Genomic DNA, 15,653 nt, shown 5'->3' on the forward strand with positions numbered 1-15,653 from the left:
GATTTGGCTGCCTTTCAGTGGTGGGTGAAGTTATTCAGCTATGTATTTCAGATATATATTTCAGTGCTACTGAAGCATTAAGGGAACCTTATGGATGAAAGGTGTCCAGGAAACGTAAGCCAGGAGGTGGAAATAGATTGTTTGGAGTCCTAAATGATACCCGGGCAGAGAGTGAAGTCATTGCTACTTTGAAAAGGGGAGATATACTTGACAGCCCTCGAATCACTGATATTCCAGAAGAGACTTTTTATCCATTCCAGTGATGGTTTCATGGCCAGGGGATCTTACTGGTTTTCAGTCCTGTACATACAAAGTAAGTATCTGCTAGGCCAGGTAGGAGACAGGTGGCTGCACTTTCAGGCCGGATCCATGAGGTCCCAAGGAGTTTGAGATGATGTTTTCTTGAACCAGGGGATTTTGCAGGATGAAGCCTGGAATTCAGCAACCCACTGGAAGCTGTCGTCGTGGGTCCGTCACCCGAAACCGTCTTGGTGTCTGCGAAGCAGCCTGCAGCTCCTTTAATGAATCTTTTCAACTAGAGCAGGATCCATGGGGCATCCCTATTAAAAATTTTTGCTTTCCCCAGAGCTTAAAGCGAAGTTTGGAGCAAGCACGGATGGAGGTGTCCCAAGAGGACGACAAAGCACTGCAGCTCCTCCATGATATCAGAGAGCAGAGCCGGAAGCTCCAAGAAATCAAAGAGCAGGTATGACTCGCTGCCTGGGAGCAGGGCACCAGCTCAGACCTCTCATTTCAGGGGAGGCATGTTTGAGGGACAGAGAAAGGGAAGGAGGGAGGGGAGGAGGGGGAGAGAAAGAGGTATGTAGGTCATTTGGAACTTTCAGATTCCAAATGGAACTTTTTCAGATTCCACATGGTTTATATAAATGTTCTAGCTCCTTTTGAAGTCTGGACCCCACCATGACTACTCTTTTTCAATCAAAGGTGTAGGTTTAAAGCAGTGGTGGTGGGCAGACTGCAGCCTGTAGGGGTGAATCTGGTCAACCAACCTGTTTTCCATGACCACAAGCTGAGAATGATTTTTGCATTCTTAAATAGTTGGGGGAGGAATTCAAGAGAAGAGTTCATGACGTGTGAAAAGTATATGGAATTCAGATTTCAGTGTTTATATAAATACAGTTTCGTTGGAAGACAGACACACCCATTCACTTAGGTACTGTCTTCGTACTGTCTGTGGCTGCTGACCATGCTTCACTGGCAGAGGTGAGTAGCTGTGACAAGAGATCACGTGGCCTGCAAAGCTGAAATTGCTTCCCATCTAACTTTCTACTGAAAGAGTGCCAATTTCTGCTTTTAAGACCATTAAAATAATTTTTAAAGACGTTTTCATAGCTTTTTAGATGCACTTTACGTTTTTGAGAGAAGCCAGGATAATTCATAGTTTTGCTTATCTAAAGATATATCCTAGGAGGGGAGTTTGGGAGTTTGAGCAGTTAAGGCTGCGTCAGAATTAACACAGCAAATCTCTACTACATAAAGCCCTCCCCTCTGTGATCAGAAAAGAAAATCCAAACCTTTAAAAAGCCTACTCTCTTTTTTTTCCCCCTTTCCTTTTCTAAAAGAGTTTTCTTTCTAGATGGTTCATTTCTATTTTACTTCATTGTTTCCTTTTTAGCACGGATTTTTTTTTTTTGTCCTTTGAAGAAACCGTAAATAGAAACTTTAATGAAGAGAATGCAGTGAGCAATTGGAGAGCTGAATTATCAGCTGCCAGGCAACTCTCATTCACTTCAGAAAATCTAATGGAAACAGTGATGGAAATGAACATTTTTGTCTCTGGGTAGCGCACACTTAGCCATCTGGGTGGTTGCTAATGCAAGAAACTCTTGAAAATAATTTGATTCATTAACTATTCTTTAAAGAAAGAATTACTGTTTTGCTTGTTTTTTTTGGCATCGTCTCATTATCACCCTAATATTTTTTAAATCATTGGTTAATATCCTCCTGCTTGATAAAAATGTTCTAAATAAATGTGCCTAGGAAATTGTGCAATCCAGTGGTCAGGTTTCTGAACAGTACTAACTCAGAGATCTTGAAGGTTGTGCCTGCAGCTTGGAAAAATCCACTTTGACAGTTGACTCGTTGCCCTTTTGTCCACACCATTTTTCCTCCTGATTTCAAGAAGTAGGATTCTTTTTCTCCCATTAGTTCCATGTGTTTGGAAATTTGCTTTTGGTGGTATCCTGGGGAAATGAAAGCTGTGCTTGGCCACCAGAGGGAGCAGCTGGTGTCCCTGAAATTAAATAGAAACAGAATTTTCAGGACATTTTGAAAAGGTATATGCTGGTGGTTGAGTTCAAAGAAATGTCCTTTGTGATTCATATCACAGTTGGCATCCATGTGGAGTTTTAGATTTAATGACTGCTAAGCGTTCCATTTTGGGGGAAGAAAGCTTCTTCGTTTCAGATTTTATTTTTCACTGGAAGGAGGACTTACTAAAAAAATGACCCTCAGTAAGCTTGATGAGAGTGGAATGTTTGCAGTCCAGGAGAAATACTTTCAGTAAACTCCTAGTATTTGGGTTGTAGCCCGCTGATTCCTCCCAGATTTGCCATTTATTCTTCTCTCTTCCTCCCAAAGCCAATTTCTGTACCTCTGTTTATTTATTTTAAATGTTGCTTCTACTTAGCTATTTAAGAAAGTTTGAACTAACTTACAATTGCAGTCATTTCACATACCAGAAGGGTAATACTCAAAATCCTTCAAGCTAGACTTCAGCAGTACGTGAACCAAGAACTTCCAAATGTACATTCTGGGTTTAGAAAAGGCAGAGGAACCAGAGATCAAATGGCCAACATTCATTAGATCATAGAGAAAGCAAGGGAATTCCAGAAAAACATCTACTTCGGCTTCACTGACTACATTAAAACCTTTGACTGTGGATCATAGCAAACTGTGGAAAATTCTTAAAGAGATGAGACTACCGGAACACCTTACTGTTTCCTGAGAAACCTGTATGTGGGTCAAGAAGCAACAAGTAGAACTGGACATGGAACAACGGACTGGTTCAAAATTAAAAGGAGTATGATAAGGCTGTATATCATCACCCTGCTTCTTTAACTTATATGCAGAGTACATCATGTGAAATGCCAGGCTGGATGAATCACAGGCTGGATTCCAGATTGCCGGGTGAAATATCAACAACCTCAGATATGCAGATGACACCACCCTTATGGCAGAAAAGTGAAGAGGAACTAAAGAGCCTCTTGATGAGATTGTAAGAGGAGAGTGAAAAGGCTGGCTTGAAACTCAGCATTTAAAAAAACAAAGATCATGGCATCTGGTCCCATCACTTCATGGCCAATCGTAGAGGCTAAAGTGGGAGCAGTGACAGATTTTATTTTCTTGAGCTCCAAAATCACTACAACAGTGACTGCAGCCATGAAATTAAAAGATGCTTGCTCCTTGGAAGGAAAACTATGACAAACCTAGACAGTGCTTTAAAAAGCAGAGACATCACTTTGCCGACAAAAGTACATATAGTCAAAGCTATGGTTTTTTCCAGTAGTCATGTATGGATGTGAGAATTGGACCATAAAGAAGGCTGAGTGCTGAAGGATTGATGCTTTTGAATTGTGGTGCTGGAGAAGACTCTAGAGAGAGTCCCTTGGACTGCAAGGAGATCCAACCAGTCAATCCTGAAGAAGATCAATGCTGAATATTCATAGGAAGGACTGATGCTAAAGTTGAAGTATCAATACTTTGGCCACCTGTTGTGAAGCGCTGACTCATTGGAGAAGACTCTGATGTTGGAAAAGACTGAAAGTAAAAAAGAGAAGGGGGTGGCAGAGGATAGAGATGGTTAGATAACATCACAGACTCAGTGGACTTGAATTTGAGCAAACTCCAAGAGATAGTGAAGGACAGGGAAGCCTGGCATGCTGCAGTCCATGGCGTTGCAAAGAGTTAGACACGACTTAGCAACTGATCAACAACTTAACTAACCCCAATGGAGTATTTGGATTTGGTTTAAAATAAAACACCTAGGGACTTTCCTGGTGGTCCAGTGACTAGAACCTGTGCTTCCAGTTCAAGGGGCAAGGGTTCAATCCCTGGTCAGGGAACTAAGATCCTGTGTGCCATGAGGCACAGCCAAAAATTTTAAGAATTTAGAAAACACCTAGATACGTCACATGATAGTCAGATTCATGCTCCATCACTACTAGTAATTGCTGGTTCCACCAACCCCCCCGCCCCTCCTTGGAAAGAGAGACAGAAATTTGGGTAACATAGAAGGCATTTGAGTTTTAGGACTTCTGATTGGTCCTATTCAATCAAAATTGTAAAGCTCCATTCCAAAGAATGACTTGAGGCATGACTCAAAAGTTGTCCACATTTCCCCATTCTGATCCTGTTCAGCTATGTCCAGCACTGAGCCCACGCTGAGATTCGGACAGCTCTCTCTCAGCTGTCTTTGGAAATGGACCTGATCATTATCTCTGAGATTTTTCTTGAAACAGGGATTTGGTCAGCTGTTGGATGTATAGGATTTCCTTGAAGTAGCTGGCAGAATAACAGTGGCTCAATAAATGAAGTAGAATTCTTTTAGATATCTGTAGCAGGCTGGGTGCTCTGGGAGCTCAGATTGCTGACAGAGGTGTTGCCTGATTCATGCTGTCCTCCCCTTGGGCGCTGACAGCTCTGGACAGAGAGATGTTTAGGGCGGGGGAGGGGGTGGTGTTGAAACAGTGCTCTGTCCTTGCTCTTGACAAAACACAAAAACCATATTCCCTTTTTGCTGAAAGTTTAAGTCAGACAAGGGAGCTCAGGGATAAAAGATGACCAAGACTGACCCCACCTGTCTGCTTCCTCCACAGTTTGGTATTTGTGCTTGTGGGCAGCTCCGTTGGTACTTTGGATTTTTTAAAATCAGGAGAAAAGAAATGGAGTTTTTAGGTAAAAGAAAGTGTTTTCATAGATAATGTTTTTATCTTTATATATATATATATATATATATATATATATATATAAATTTTTTTAATGGAGAAAGGAGTCCAGGACTGCTTAATACTAGAGCTATGAACTTCCTGATGTTCAAGCTGGTTTTAGAAAAGGCAGAGGAACCAGAGATCAAATTGGCAACATCTGCTGGATCATCGAAAAAGCAAGACAGTTCCAGAAAAACATCTATTTCTGCTTTATTGACTATGCCAAAGCCTTTGACTGTGTGGATCACAATAAACTGTGGAAAATTCTTAAAGAGATGGGAATACCAGACCACCTGATCTGCCTCTTGAGAAATTTGTATGCAGGTCAGGAAGCAACAGTTAGAACTGGACATGGAACAACAGACTGGTTCCAAATAGGAAAAGGAGTTCGTCAAGGCTGTATATTGTCACCCTGTTTATTTAACTTATATGCAGAGTACATCATGAGAAACGCTGGACTGGAAGAAACACAAACTGGAATCAAGACTGCCGGGAGAAATATCAATAACCTCAGATATGCAGATGACACCACCCTTATGGCAGAAAGTGAAGAGGAACTCAAAAGCCTCTTGATGAAAGTGACAGAGGAGAGTGAAAAAGTTGGCTTAAAGCTCAACATTCAGAAAACGAAGATCATGGCATCCGGTCCCACCACTTCATGGGAAATAGATGGGGAAACAGTGGAAACAGTGTCAGACTTTATTTTTCTGGGCTCCAAAATCACTACAGATGGTGACTGCAGCCATGAAATTAAAAGACGCTTACTTCTTGGAAGGAAAGTTATGACCAACCTAGATAGCATATTCAAAAGCAGAGACATTACTTTGCCAACAAAGGTCCGTCTAGTCAAGGCTATGGTTTTTCCTGTGGTCATGTATGGATGTGAGAGTTGGACTGTGAAGAAGGCTGAGCGTCGAAGAATTGATGCTTTTGAACTGTGGTGTTGGAGAAGACTCTTGAGAGTCCCTTGGACTGCAAGGAGATCCAACCAGTCCATTCTGAAGGAGATCAGCCCTGAGATTTCTTTGGAAGGAATGATGCTAAAGCTGAAACTCCAATACTTTGGCCACCTCATGCGAAGAGTTGACTCATTGGAAAAGACTCTGATGCTGGGAGGGATTGGGGGCAGAAGGAGAAGGGGACGACAGAGGATAAGATGGCTGGATGGCATCACTGACTCGATGGACGTGAGTCTGAGTGAACTCCGGGAGTTGGTGATGGACAGGGAGGCCTGGCGTGCTGTGATTCATGGGGTCGCAAAGAGTCGGATACGACTGAGCGACTGATCTGATCTAATCTGATGCAAGTTATAATAAGTCATCATACAGCCCTGGCTGAGGGGACTAGAAAAACCCCAAGTAGAGGGTGTGCCATCTCACATCATTGACTCTTGTTTTATTCTGTGAGTTCAGATAATTGTTTAGTAGTTTATAAAGACCTTTGGTTATGTAACCCAGCACCACCCACTTAGTGAGCCTCGTCCAGAAAACCTGGTGCCCCATGACTTGTAGAATTGACCCTCAGTAACAATGCAGCTGGTCCTCTGTATCCACGGTTTCTGTGTGCATGGATCAACCAACCTCAGGTTGAATTTGGTCCTGGAACCAACCCCCTGTGTATACCGAGGGATGACTATATGCTTTAGTGCTCCGTTTTGTGCCCCTCCCCCCCTTTTTTCTGCTTTCCTCTGTACCATTAACACAGAGAGATGTGTTTCCATGAAAACTACCCATTTTCATAAGGATGTCATCTTCGCTTTAGTGTGCACATGGGGATTGCCTATTACAGTGGGATGAAGCTGTACTGTTACTGGCGGAAGAAAAGCATTTTATTGGTTAAAAACATGTCCTTGCTCAGTGGATCTCTCTTCAGTCATTTCTTGGGAGAACAGATCTTAGAGATGATCACTAGATGTTGTGAAGGTCAGAGACGGTCTTAGTTCGATTCTTTATTCTTTTCATTTTATATCCTCCACCCCCACCACCTTGGATTGGATAAACTTTGCTCATTCATAAACCTTATGTGTATAGTCTTTGGTTTTGCTAACAGAGAATATTTTCGTGCCCTGCCCTGAAGTTTTCAAAACCACTGTTTATTTCTCATAGTAAATCAGTTTTGGAAAACCTCAATCAGATGTTCTGATTTTAGAAATTCACTTTGAGAAACGTTGGGCTGTTGGGATTACTTTAAAGGCTTTTGCTCGAGGGAGCAAGATAATTCTTTCCTTGGAGTCTTTCTTACAAGTTACTTTGACCAGAACCAGTGTTTCCTGACTCTTCCAAATTTCAGGGTGACTTGCATCTCAAGAGCACCGTTAAGTTCTTCATGCAGTTTGGGGCCCAGAAAAATTAATGGTGAGAAACTGACATGATGCGTTTTACCTTCCAAGAGTCTCTCCATTGAGATTTTCAATTACCCCCTTGTGTCATCTGAAAGGTTAATTTTAAAACTAGGTACCATATTTAATTATGTTAGGCACATGTGACTTCTAAAGGACAAATCTATATAAATGATTACCCTTGGGGGAAAGCTTTGCGTAAGCAGATTATCGTGGTTGTTTAAAGTACATCCCTTGCTGCTCTCTGGTGTTACAAAGGCCTTAAGGTTCTGCACTTCTTGTACGGTATTATTTGCTCAAAGGATCTAACTGTATATAAGCACATGTGTTCCAAATGGTGTTACTAGTGCTACATGATCTACACGAAAACAGTTTAAAGATTTAATACTCTTCTCTCTCTACTTACCCTCCGCACACCTCACCCTCATCCGCATCTTTCACCTTTTCTTTGGGTCCATTCTCCGCTGATGTCTCTTCACAGTGTCTCCTCTCTGTGGTTTTCCACCTTCACTTCCCATCTTTCCTTTCAGGAGTTCTAAAGGCCACCTTTCTTCTGTTGCCTCCTCTTTAGGAGTACCAGGCTCAAGTGGAAGAAATGAGGTTGATGATGAATCAGTTGGAAGAGGACCTGGTTTCGGCGAGAAGGCGGAGTGACCTCTATGAATCGGAGCTCAGAGAGTCTCGGCTGGCTGCTGAAGAGTTTAAGCGGAAAGCAACAGAATGTCAGCATAAACTGATGAAGGTAGCTAGCTCCCTTCTGGGAGGGAGTTTTGGAGGTAGATTCCTGGATGATCTTAGCAATAATAAAGGGAATCCTAGCTTAATAAGTGTACATTCGAGAAGCCATGGGGTGCCCTACAGAGTTCCTGGTGTTGATTAGAGAAGGTAACTTAATTTTTTATTATCGTCCTAACTGTTTTGGCCACAGAGACCAAGAAAGTATAGCCTGTAGTGTTGTCTTATAAGATTTTTAGGTTCTTGAGAGTTCCCAATATGTTGTATCTTTTAAATTACAGGCTAAAGATCAAGGGAAGCCTGAAGTGGGAGAATATGCCAAACTGGAGAAGGTATTTTCCATTATTGGTATTGGGATTTGGGCAGATGGTCTCTTAAATGGGCTTTACAGGTGGCGCTAGTGATAAAGAGCCCGCCTGCCAATGCAGGAGATTCAAGAGACAAAGGTTGGATCCCTAGGTTGGGAAGATCCCCTGAGGAGGGCGTGGCAGCCCACTCCATCGTTTCTGCCTGGAGAGTCCCATGGACAGAGGAGCCTGGTGGACCACAGTCCCTAGGGTTGCAAAGAGTCGGACAAAACTGAAGCGACTTAGCATGCACACATGCAGTCTCTTAAATGTTGCTCTCCGTGGCCTGTCATTGGTTAAGAATATATTTGCAGTGAACAGAAAACTCTCTTCTGGGTTTATTTTGATGATCAGTCTCTGGATGACCAGGTTTAGCTTCAGCTATGGTTCTAAAAGGGGGAGAAGACACCTCTTTTTTTTTTTTTTGTCATGCCCTCTCACAGTAACATACAAACCCAGATACTCAGTAAAACAGATGGAAAACTTTACTGTTTTAAAGTACAGGCGATTTCGGTTCCCTTTTTTGCCGTCTGTATGTGTGTCGCTGGTTCTAGAGAAACGGTCCACATGGAGGTTTACACTGAGACATTCAAAGGCTTCTCTGATAGGCTGCTGTTCTTCTTCTCCATCAGTAGGTATTATAAAACAATAAGACCCCCACAGAAACCTCAAGAAAATAGGTCTGTAGTAAATCTAGCAAGACCTTAATACCAATGTGCCTTTTGTTTTATTTCCTGGGATTTTAATTACAGATCAATGCTGAGCAGCAGCTCAAAATTCAGGAGCTCCAAGAGAAGCTAGAAAAGGTAAGCCCAAGGGGATATTTGGGGGAACTTACCTCCCATTTCGGAGAAGGCAATGGCACCCCACTCCAGTACTGTTGCCCGGAAAATCCCATGGATGGAGGAGCCTGGTAGGCTGCAGTCCATAGGGTCGCTAAGAGTCAGACACAACTGAGTGACTTCACTTTCAGTTTCCACTTTCATGCATTGGAGAAGGAAATGGCAACTCACTCCAGTGTTCTTGCCTGGAGAATCCCATAGACGGAGAAGCCTGGTAGACTGCAGTCCATGGGGTCGCACAGAGTCGGACACAACTGAAGCGACTTGGCAGCACCTCCCATTTCCAAGTACTTTTTCTTGCCCTATCCTAGAGGGTGAAAGATCAAAGAAAGAGAATTAGTCACCCAGCACTGAGGGAGATTAAGCGGGGTGGTGAGCTATTACCTGAAAATATCAGAGTTCTGAATATACTTTCTCTTTTGGGGACCTGTCAAGCAGTATTTGTTTAAACAAACAAACCAGAAACCAAGCTCTATGAGACTGTCAATTCAAAGTTCAAATTGTACTACAACAAATCCCAAGAGGCTGGCTCCTCTCCCTTCAGGGGACCGGGTTCACATCTTGTTCATGACCCAGGCGGCTTTCCATCAGAGACCGTTGGCAGCCTTCCTGTCCATTGGGAGCCTGGAGGAGCCAGGAGTCCTCGAGTGGTTGGGGAGGAGGGTGGGTGTGGTTTATGGTTTCTGACACAGTGAGTGCTAATGGCCCTTCCTTTGGGTGAACTGGGGAAATGCTAAAGAAAGGGCCAGAATGAATATGGCCTTCAGGAAGGTTTGTGAATGTGTTTAAAAGAGCCCTTTAATTTTCCTCCTCCTCCTTTTTAAAGCTGTGTTTTTGAAAACATATAACATTGACTTTACCATCTTAATCATTTTGAGTGTCCGGTTCCTTAGTGTGTTAGATATTATCTCCATTGTATAGCAAATCTCGAGAACTTTTTTCTCGCAAAACTTACACTATCTGTTAGATGCTAACCACCCCTTTAGTGAATGCCCACCCTTGGTAACCCTTCCTTCCTTTCTTCCCTCCCTTCCTGTCAGTGTATTTTATTGAAATACAGTTGATTTACAATGTTGTGTGCCTATGCTGCACAGTGGAGTGATTCAGTTACACACATATGCACATTCTTTGTCATATTCTTTTCCTTTATGGCTTATTACAAAACACTGAATATAGTTCCCTCTGCTATTCAGGAGAACCTTGTTTATCCATCCTATATATATATATATATATATGATATATATCACTATATATCATAATTTGCCTCTGGTAATCTACTTTGCTTGTATGCTTTTGACGGCGTTAGACACTTCCTGTGGGTGGAATCATACAGTATTTGTCTTTTTGTGACTAGCTGTTTTCGCTCAGCACAGTGTCCTGGAGGCTCATCTATGTTGCAGCATGTGGCAGGATCTCCTTTTCAGAGGCTTCATGGTATTCCATAGCTGGGATGATCCACTTTTTCTGTATCCATTCATCTGACTCCTTCCTGCCTATTCTTGAGCTCACTTCGGAAGGCCTCTCTCAGCTAGAAGTTTGTGTGAGGGCTCATGTCTTCTAGGACTCTGCCCGTCCCCTGTAGAAGAGGGGAGCAACCTATACATGTCAGCCACAGATGTAATTCTAAGTTTTCTAGTGGCCACATTATAAAAAGGTGAAAACTCTTTGAATGATACAGTTGTCATAATGCAATATATACAAAATGTCATCACAGCATGTATCGATATTAAAACATTTATACTGCTTCGGTTTTTAAATGAATTGAACTTTAGTAAACTTTAAAATTGATTTCCTAGTCACACCAGCCACATTTCCAGTGCTCACTGGGCACATGTGGGGAGCAACTCCCACACTGGCCAGTGTGCAGGTCTCCAAGCTAGAGTTCCCTTGCCATTTTCACTTTTTCAAATGATAATTTAAAGTGAATGCATGTGAGGTTGGTGGTTTACAGTCTGATCTTTATCATGATGCTCAAGGAGCTGCAGTATAGTTAAGACACAAATAAAAATTAACTTCAAAAGGTTAAAAAAAAAAAAAAAAATGACTTCCCTAACATGAATTTTGAGCCACTACAAACTCTATGGTGGTTGTGCCCTCTGATAGGTATTTCTTATTATTAAAGGTTTAAATTACAGCTTTTATGTTGTATTGTTATAAAAGTTAATAGTAGAGATTCCCCATAAAGAAGTTGGCAAGTGAGATGATTAAATAAGGAGAAAATTAATGCTCTGAGGTAAATACATTAATACTTGGGCAGATAAATCCAAGACTTTTTGTTTGCATTTATTCCAAAATATTGAATCTAAGAAGCTAAAGTTTGTCCAGTATTCCATTATCTTCTGTACCCCAGGAAATAAAAAAAAACTCTGTCAGTTTTAATTGTAGGATGCATTATTCCAAATTTAGTGATGTTAAAAAATATAAGTGCACCTTAGAATAGATGAAATACAGAATAAAATGAAAAGTTTGTTTGTGTTTTGAAGAATGGATAAAAATATCCATTCAGTGTGACCCGATTTTTTTTTTTCTGTTTAGGAGATGATCCTCATCTTTTTCTGTGTCTAAACTGGGCCATCTCACCCATCCCCCCCCGCCCCGCTTCTTCTCCTTTCAGGCTGTGAAAGCTAGCACAGAGGCCACCGAGCTGCTGCAGAACATCCGTCAGGCGAAGGAGCGGGCCGAGCGTGAGCTGGAGAAGCTGCACAACCGTGAGGACTCCTCCGAGGGCATCAAGAAGAAGCTGGTGGAGGCCGAGGTGAGCAGGGGGCCTCCAGCCCCTGGGTCCTGCAGTGCCTGGCCTCTGGCCATGTGGGGACGAAATGGAGGCACCGCCTGCTCTCTGCTTGCCTTTGTTCAAACCACTTTTCCTTTCAGCCCATTCCTCTGAACCCGAGAGGCTTGGGAATGTTTTCCCCAAAGGGGAGAAGCTTTTGTCACAGAAGCTACGAGTAGAAAGATGTTTTGATAAAAACCTTTCCTTCCTGTTTGCTTTCCTCTGACCCACTCACTTGTGTGGGTGGACTCACGTTTATCTAGGTGAACTGTGACGCCGTCCCTGAGGTCTCCTCTTCCTTCCCTCTGTACCCTTGCTTTTCCTGACTTTTCCTCCCAGCAGTGATAATAACATAGTAAATTTCAAGGCTTCAGCTGTGACCTGTGTGTGTCGGTAACTCCCAGATCTGTATTTTGGGGCCTCTTCTCTCCCTTCAATTCTTTGTTGTTGTTGTTGTTGTTGAAACCAATTATATAATTATGCAGAAAACACATGAGTGTCTTCTCATTGTTAAAAAAAAAAAAAAAATCACAGAACCAAAGAATCTAGAATCAGAAGGGACGTTTCCCCTTACTCCCCTCCAGCTTCCCCCTTGCCTGGGTGATGGTTCCGTGGAACAGCTGTGCCATAGTTGACTTAACCATCCCCCTTTCCTGGGCTTTCTGCTTCTCCCTATCACTGTGCTGGTGGTGACCTACTTGTCCACAACTCTCTGGGGCCACCCTCACCCACAGTCCAGGCAGTATTTCCCACTGCTCTCCTGACATGTTGCCTGGGTGTCTGAACAGTGCCTCTAACCTAAAATGAACTCACTTCCCCAACCAGCTGGGTCATCTTCTCAATCTCCTCATGCCGGTCGGGCCATCATCATCCATTCACCCCAGGCTTGGAGCCTTGGCACCGTCTGCTTCTCCCTGGGCCCTGCCACTTCACACATCTTCAGCCCTGCCAGTGCACCCACACTGTCCCCCTCCAGTGTCCCCCACTGGCCATTTCTGCAGGCCTCCTCACAGTGCAGGTGCTCTTCCTCCCAGCTGAGCAAATGCACTCATTTCTCGGTTTTCTGCTTCCAGTCTCACTTTCCTCCCAGTTAACTCAGAAATGTCAGACTTGTGGACCTCCGGCTCCAGACTCATCATTACCCCTTGTACCATCCCAGAGCCATTAGTGCTTCCCTATGTCTTAGATCCATGAGACTTATCAGCCGTTTGACCCACACATGCTCCCCTTGCCATGTTCTCCTGCTTCCCCCAAACTCACCTTATGCAGCAGCCCCTCTATGCTCTACCTGGGGCCTAAGCTGGCCACCTCTGTGCTGTTGCTGCTGCGCCCGTCTTTATTTGAAAGGCCTCCCCTCTCCTGCTGGCCCTCTCCCCTCCAGCCCGCCGCATCGGCCCCCTCCACAGCTCACATCTCCTTAACTCCTCCCCTCACCTGCTCAGTTCAAAGCTCTCTTTCCTGCCTGCAACCTCCTGCAGCGCTCCATACCTGTGTGCTTCATGGCTCTGCCCCTTTTCACCCATTTTATGTTTACTTGCCTTTCTCTTAGCTCTTCCAAGGGCAGGCATTCTGTCGACTTCCTCTGGGTATTTTCCGAGATGCCTAGTGTGCTACTTTGCAGATAGTAGGTGCTTGGTAAATATTTGAATGAATGAATGCACTCTTGTAACCTACACAAGCGAGTACTACTCGGATTCCAGAACCGTGTCTTCCTCGCCGTGGCTCTGGGTGCCTGCGACTTCTCTTACCTGCCGCGAGCGTCCGCTTCCCGAGGGCCCCGTCCCTCGGCACAGGTGTTGCGCCCGCAGCCGTCACCCCATTAAAACTCTCTGATTGATTCACGATCTGCAGGAACGCCGCCACTCTCTGGAGAACAAGGTAAAGAGGCTAGAGACCATGGAGCGTAGAGAAAACAGACTGAAGGATGACATCCAGACAAAGTCCCAACAGATCCAGCAGATGGCTGATAAAATTCTGGTGAGCAGGAGCCAAGGTTGGCAAGTTCAACGATAACAGGTTGCAGAGGGAAGGGGGTCCAAAGAAGAAGCAGCCACCGGCACAGGGGAGGTTGTCGCCGAGCAGGCGAATTAAGAGGAAGTGGTCTTAGCGGATGACACGTCAGAGACTAGCATGAGTAACCTTACAGGTTGGACTTTTCAGCACTGGTAACAGATCCGTCAGTATGTTTTTTTTTTTTTTGCTCTGTTTGCTACTGCCTGACCTTTAGAAATACGAACGTGCACACGCTGTCATCTCCAATACATTTTTACAGGAGGATTTACGTACTCCTATCAGCAGAGTTTTGTATGGCTGTTAACACTGCAAATGCTCATTTAAAAAAAAGAGGGGTAGAGACTCAGGGCTTTAAGACTAACACTCAGATCCTCGCTTTTGCAGAGGAAAGAAGTTAGTCACGCAGAATTGTTTTTCTCTGAGTAGTATTTGTCATAGATCCATGCTCACCCACTCACTTTCTCTGCTACAGTTGGTTATTATTCTTATTATTATTTTCACTTTCCTTAGATGTAGCAGATCTTTTTTTTTTAGGTTTGTAATCACAGTTATTCTGTTTTTGGCTCTGATCAAATTAACTTGATCAAGGAAGGCTTGGGTGGTACTTGCCAACGTGTTGGAAGTTTTGCTCCTGCCAGGGTGGAAGGCAGGTGAACCTTTAAAGGACTCTCCTTGAATTTCAGTCCCCAAATCAAGAATTTGAAGCCACTTTGGGGAGTGTGTTCATAGCCCCTTCCTTCCCTGCCCCTGGGAGAGACTCTGGAGTAATCGACCTTTCCTCTCCACCATAAAAAGGCAAGGTGGTAAGCAGGGTGCTTCCCGCCTCCCTCTCTCTGTCTTTCTGTCTCTGCATCGCTTCTGGGAAATGAGTCACCAGCAACTATATGAACTCCAGAATGACCGAATTATAGGCCTATACTAAATACCAAACAAAACCCAATAAAAACCTGATGCTTCAAATCTTTACATCTCTGTCTATATTCATGAGCATATGGGTATTCTTGAACAAATAGATGAAAAGAGAAATCAGTTAAATTGTTTTGCTTTGACACACAGTCTTCATAGATCCGTCTATACACAAAGGCAGATGTGACTGTTAGTCTACTCTCTCTGTTCTCTCGTTCCGTCATCCAAGTTTCTCTTGGCAATTGTCAAGTGTGTGAATTTTACCGTGAGTCAAGTGAATTCCCACCGAGATTCCACCACTGCCGCCTCTTGCTTGGTGCGAACGACGTGGTTAAGTCTCTTGTGGTTGCAAAGTGTTTCTCTGTTTAATGGTGATGTGTTCATTCATTCATTCAACAAATATTTAATGAGCTTCTACTATGTGCCAGGCACTATTCTAGGAGCTGGAAACAGCAGTGAACCGCAGTGTTTGCATAACAGGACGGAAGAGTCTGATCCAACACATGTAGAAAAGATAACGTTTTAAAAAATGACAACAACAACAAAAAATGCCAAAATGCGAAGAAGTCAGATTTTAGAATGTCCGCTTTTCCAAAGGTTCATTTGCAATTAAAACGTCGGAGTGTAGAGTTCTGCATTCCTGGATTATATGTTGCAAACTCCCGTTCACTCATGGATCAGAAATTTGGTCTCAACATTGTGAATCTCAGATGTCTGAGTTTTCAACCTGTTTTCAGTTTGATTTTCATT

At 43.4% G+C, this 15,653-nt stretch overlaps 1 protein-coding gene and 1 long non-coding RNA gene across 13 annotated transcripts in view; one reads left to right on the forward strand and one right to left on the reverse strand.

Annotated features, from left to right (window-relative positions):
• Positions 1-15,653, forward strand: part of CIT (citron rho-interacting serine/threonine kinase) — a 176,460-nt gene that overhangs the window by 95,144 nt on the left and 65,663 nt on the right. For 9 of the 12 annotated variants that reach the window (XM_061384825.1, XM_061384829.1, XM_061384833.1 and 6 more), the window contains 6 exons: positions 587-706; positions 7,859-8,029; positions 8,304-8,354; positions 9,122-9,175; positions 11,826-11,966; positions 13,836-13,961. In XM_061384825.1, the coding sequence (XP_061240809.1) occupies positions 587-706; positions 7,859-8,029; positions 8,304-8,354; positions 9,122-9,175; positions 11,826-11,966; positions 13,836-13,961 (663 nt within the window). The remainder of the gene's footprint in view (positions 1-586; positions 707-7,858; positions 8,030-8,303; positions 8,355-9,121; positions 9,176-11,825; positions 11,967-13,835; positions 13,962-15,653) is intronic. The other 3 variants (XM_061384831.1, XM_061384832.1, XM_061384834.1) reach the window with 1 other exon arrangement.
• LOC133228847 (uncharacterized) lies at positions 1,586-13,837 on the reverse strand. Its single transcript, XR_009730382.1, has 3 exons — positions 13,733-13,837; positions 7,694-9,518; positions 1,586-2,254 (listed from the first exon to the last, which is right to left on the reverse strand). It is a non-coding gene; the product is annotated as an uncharacterized LOC133228847 (long non-coding RNA).

The sequence above is a fragment of the Bos javanicus genome, chromosome 17 (genome assembly GCF_032452875.1).
Source record: "Bos javanicus breed banteng chromosome 17, ARS-OSU_banteng_1.0, whole genome shotgun sequence".
NCBI lineage: Eukaryota > Metazoa > Chordata > Mammalia > Artiodactyla > Bovidae > Bos > Bos javanicus.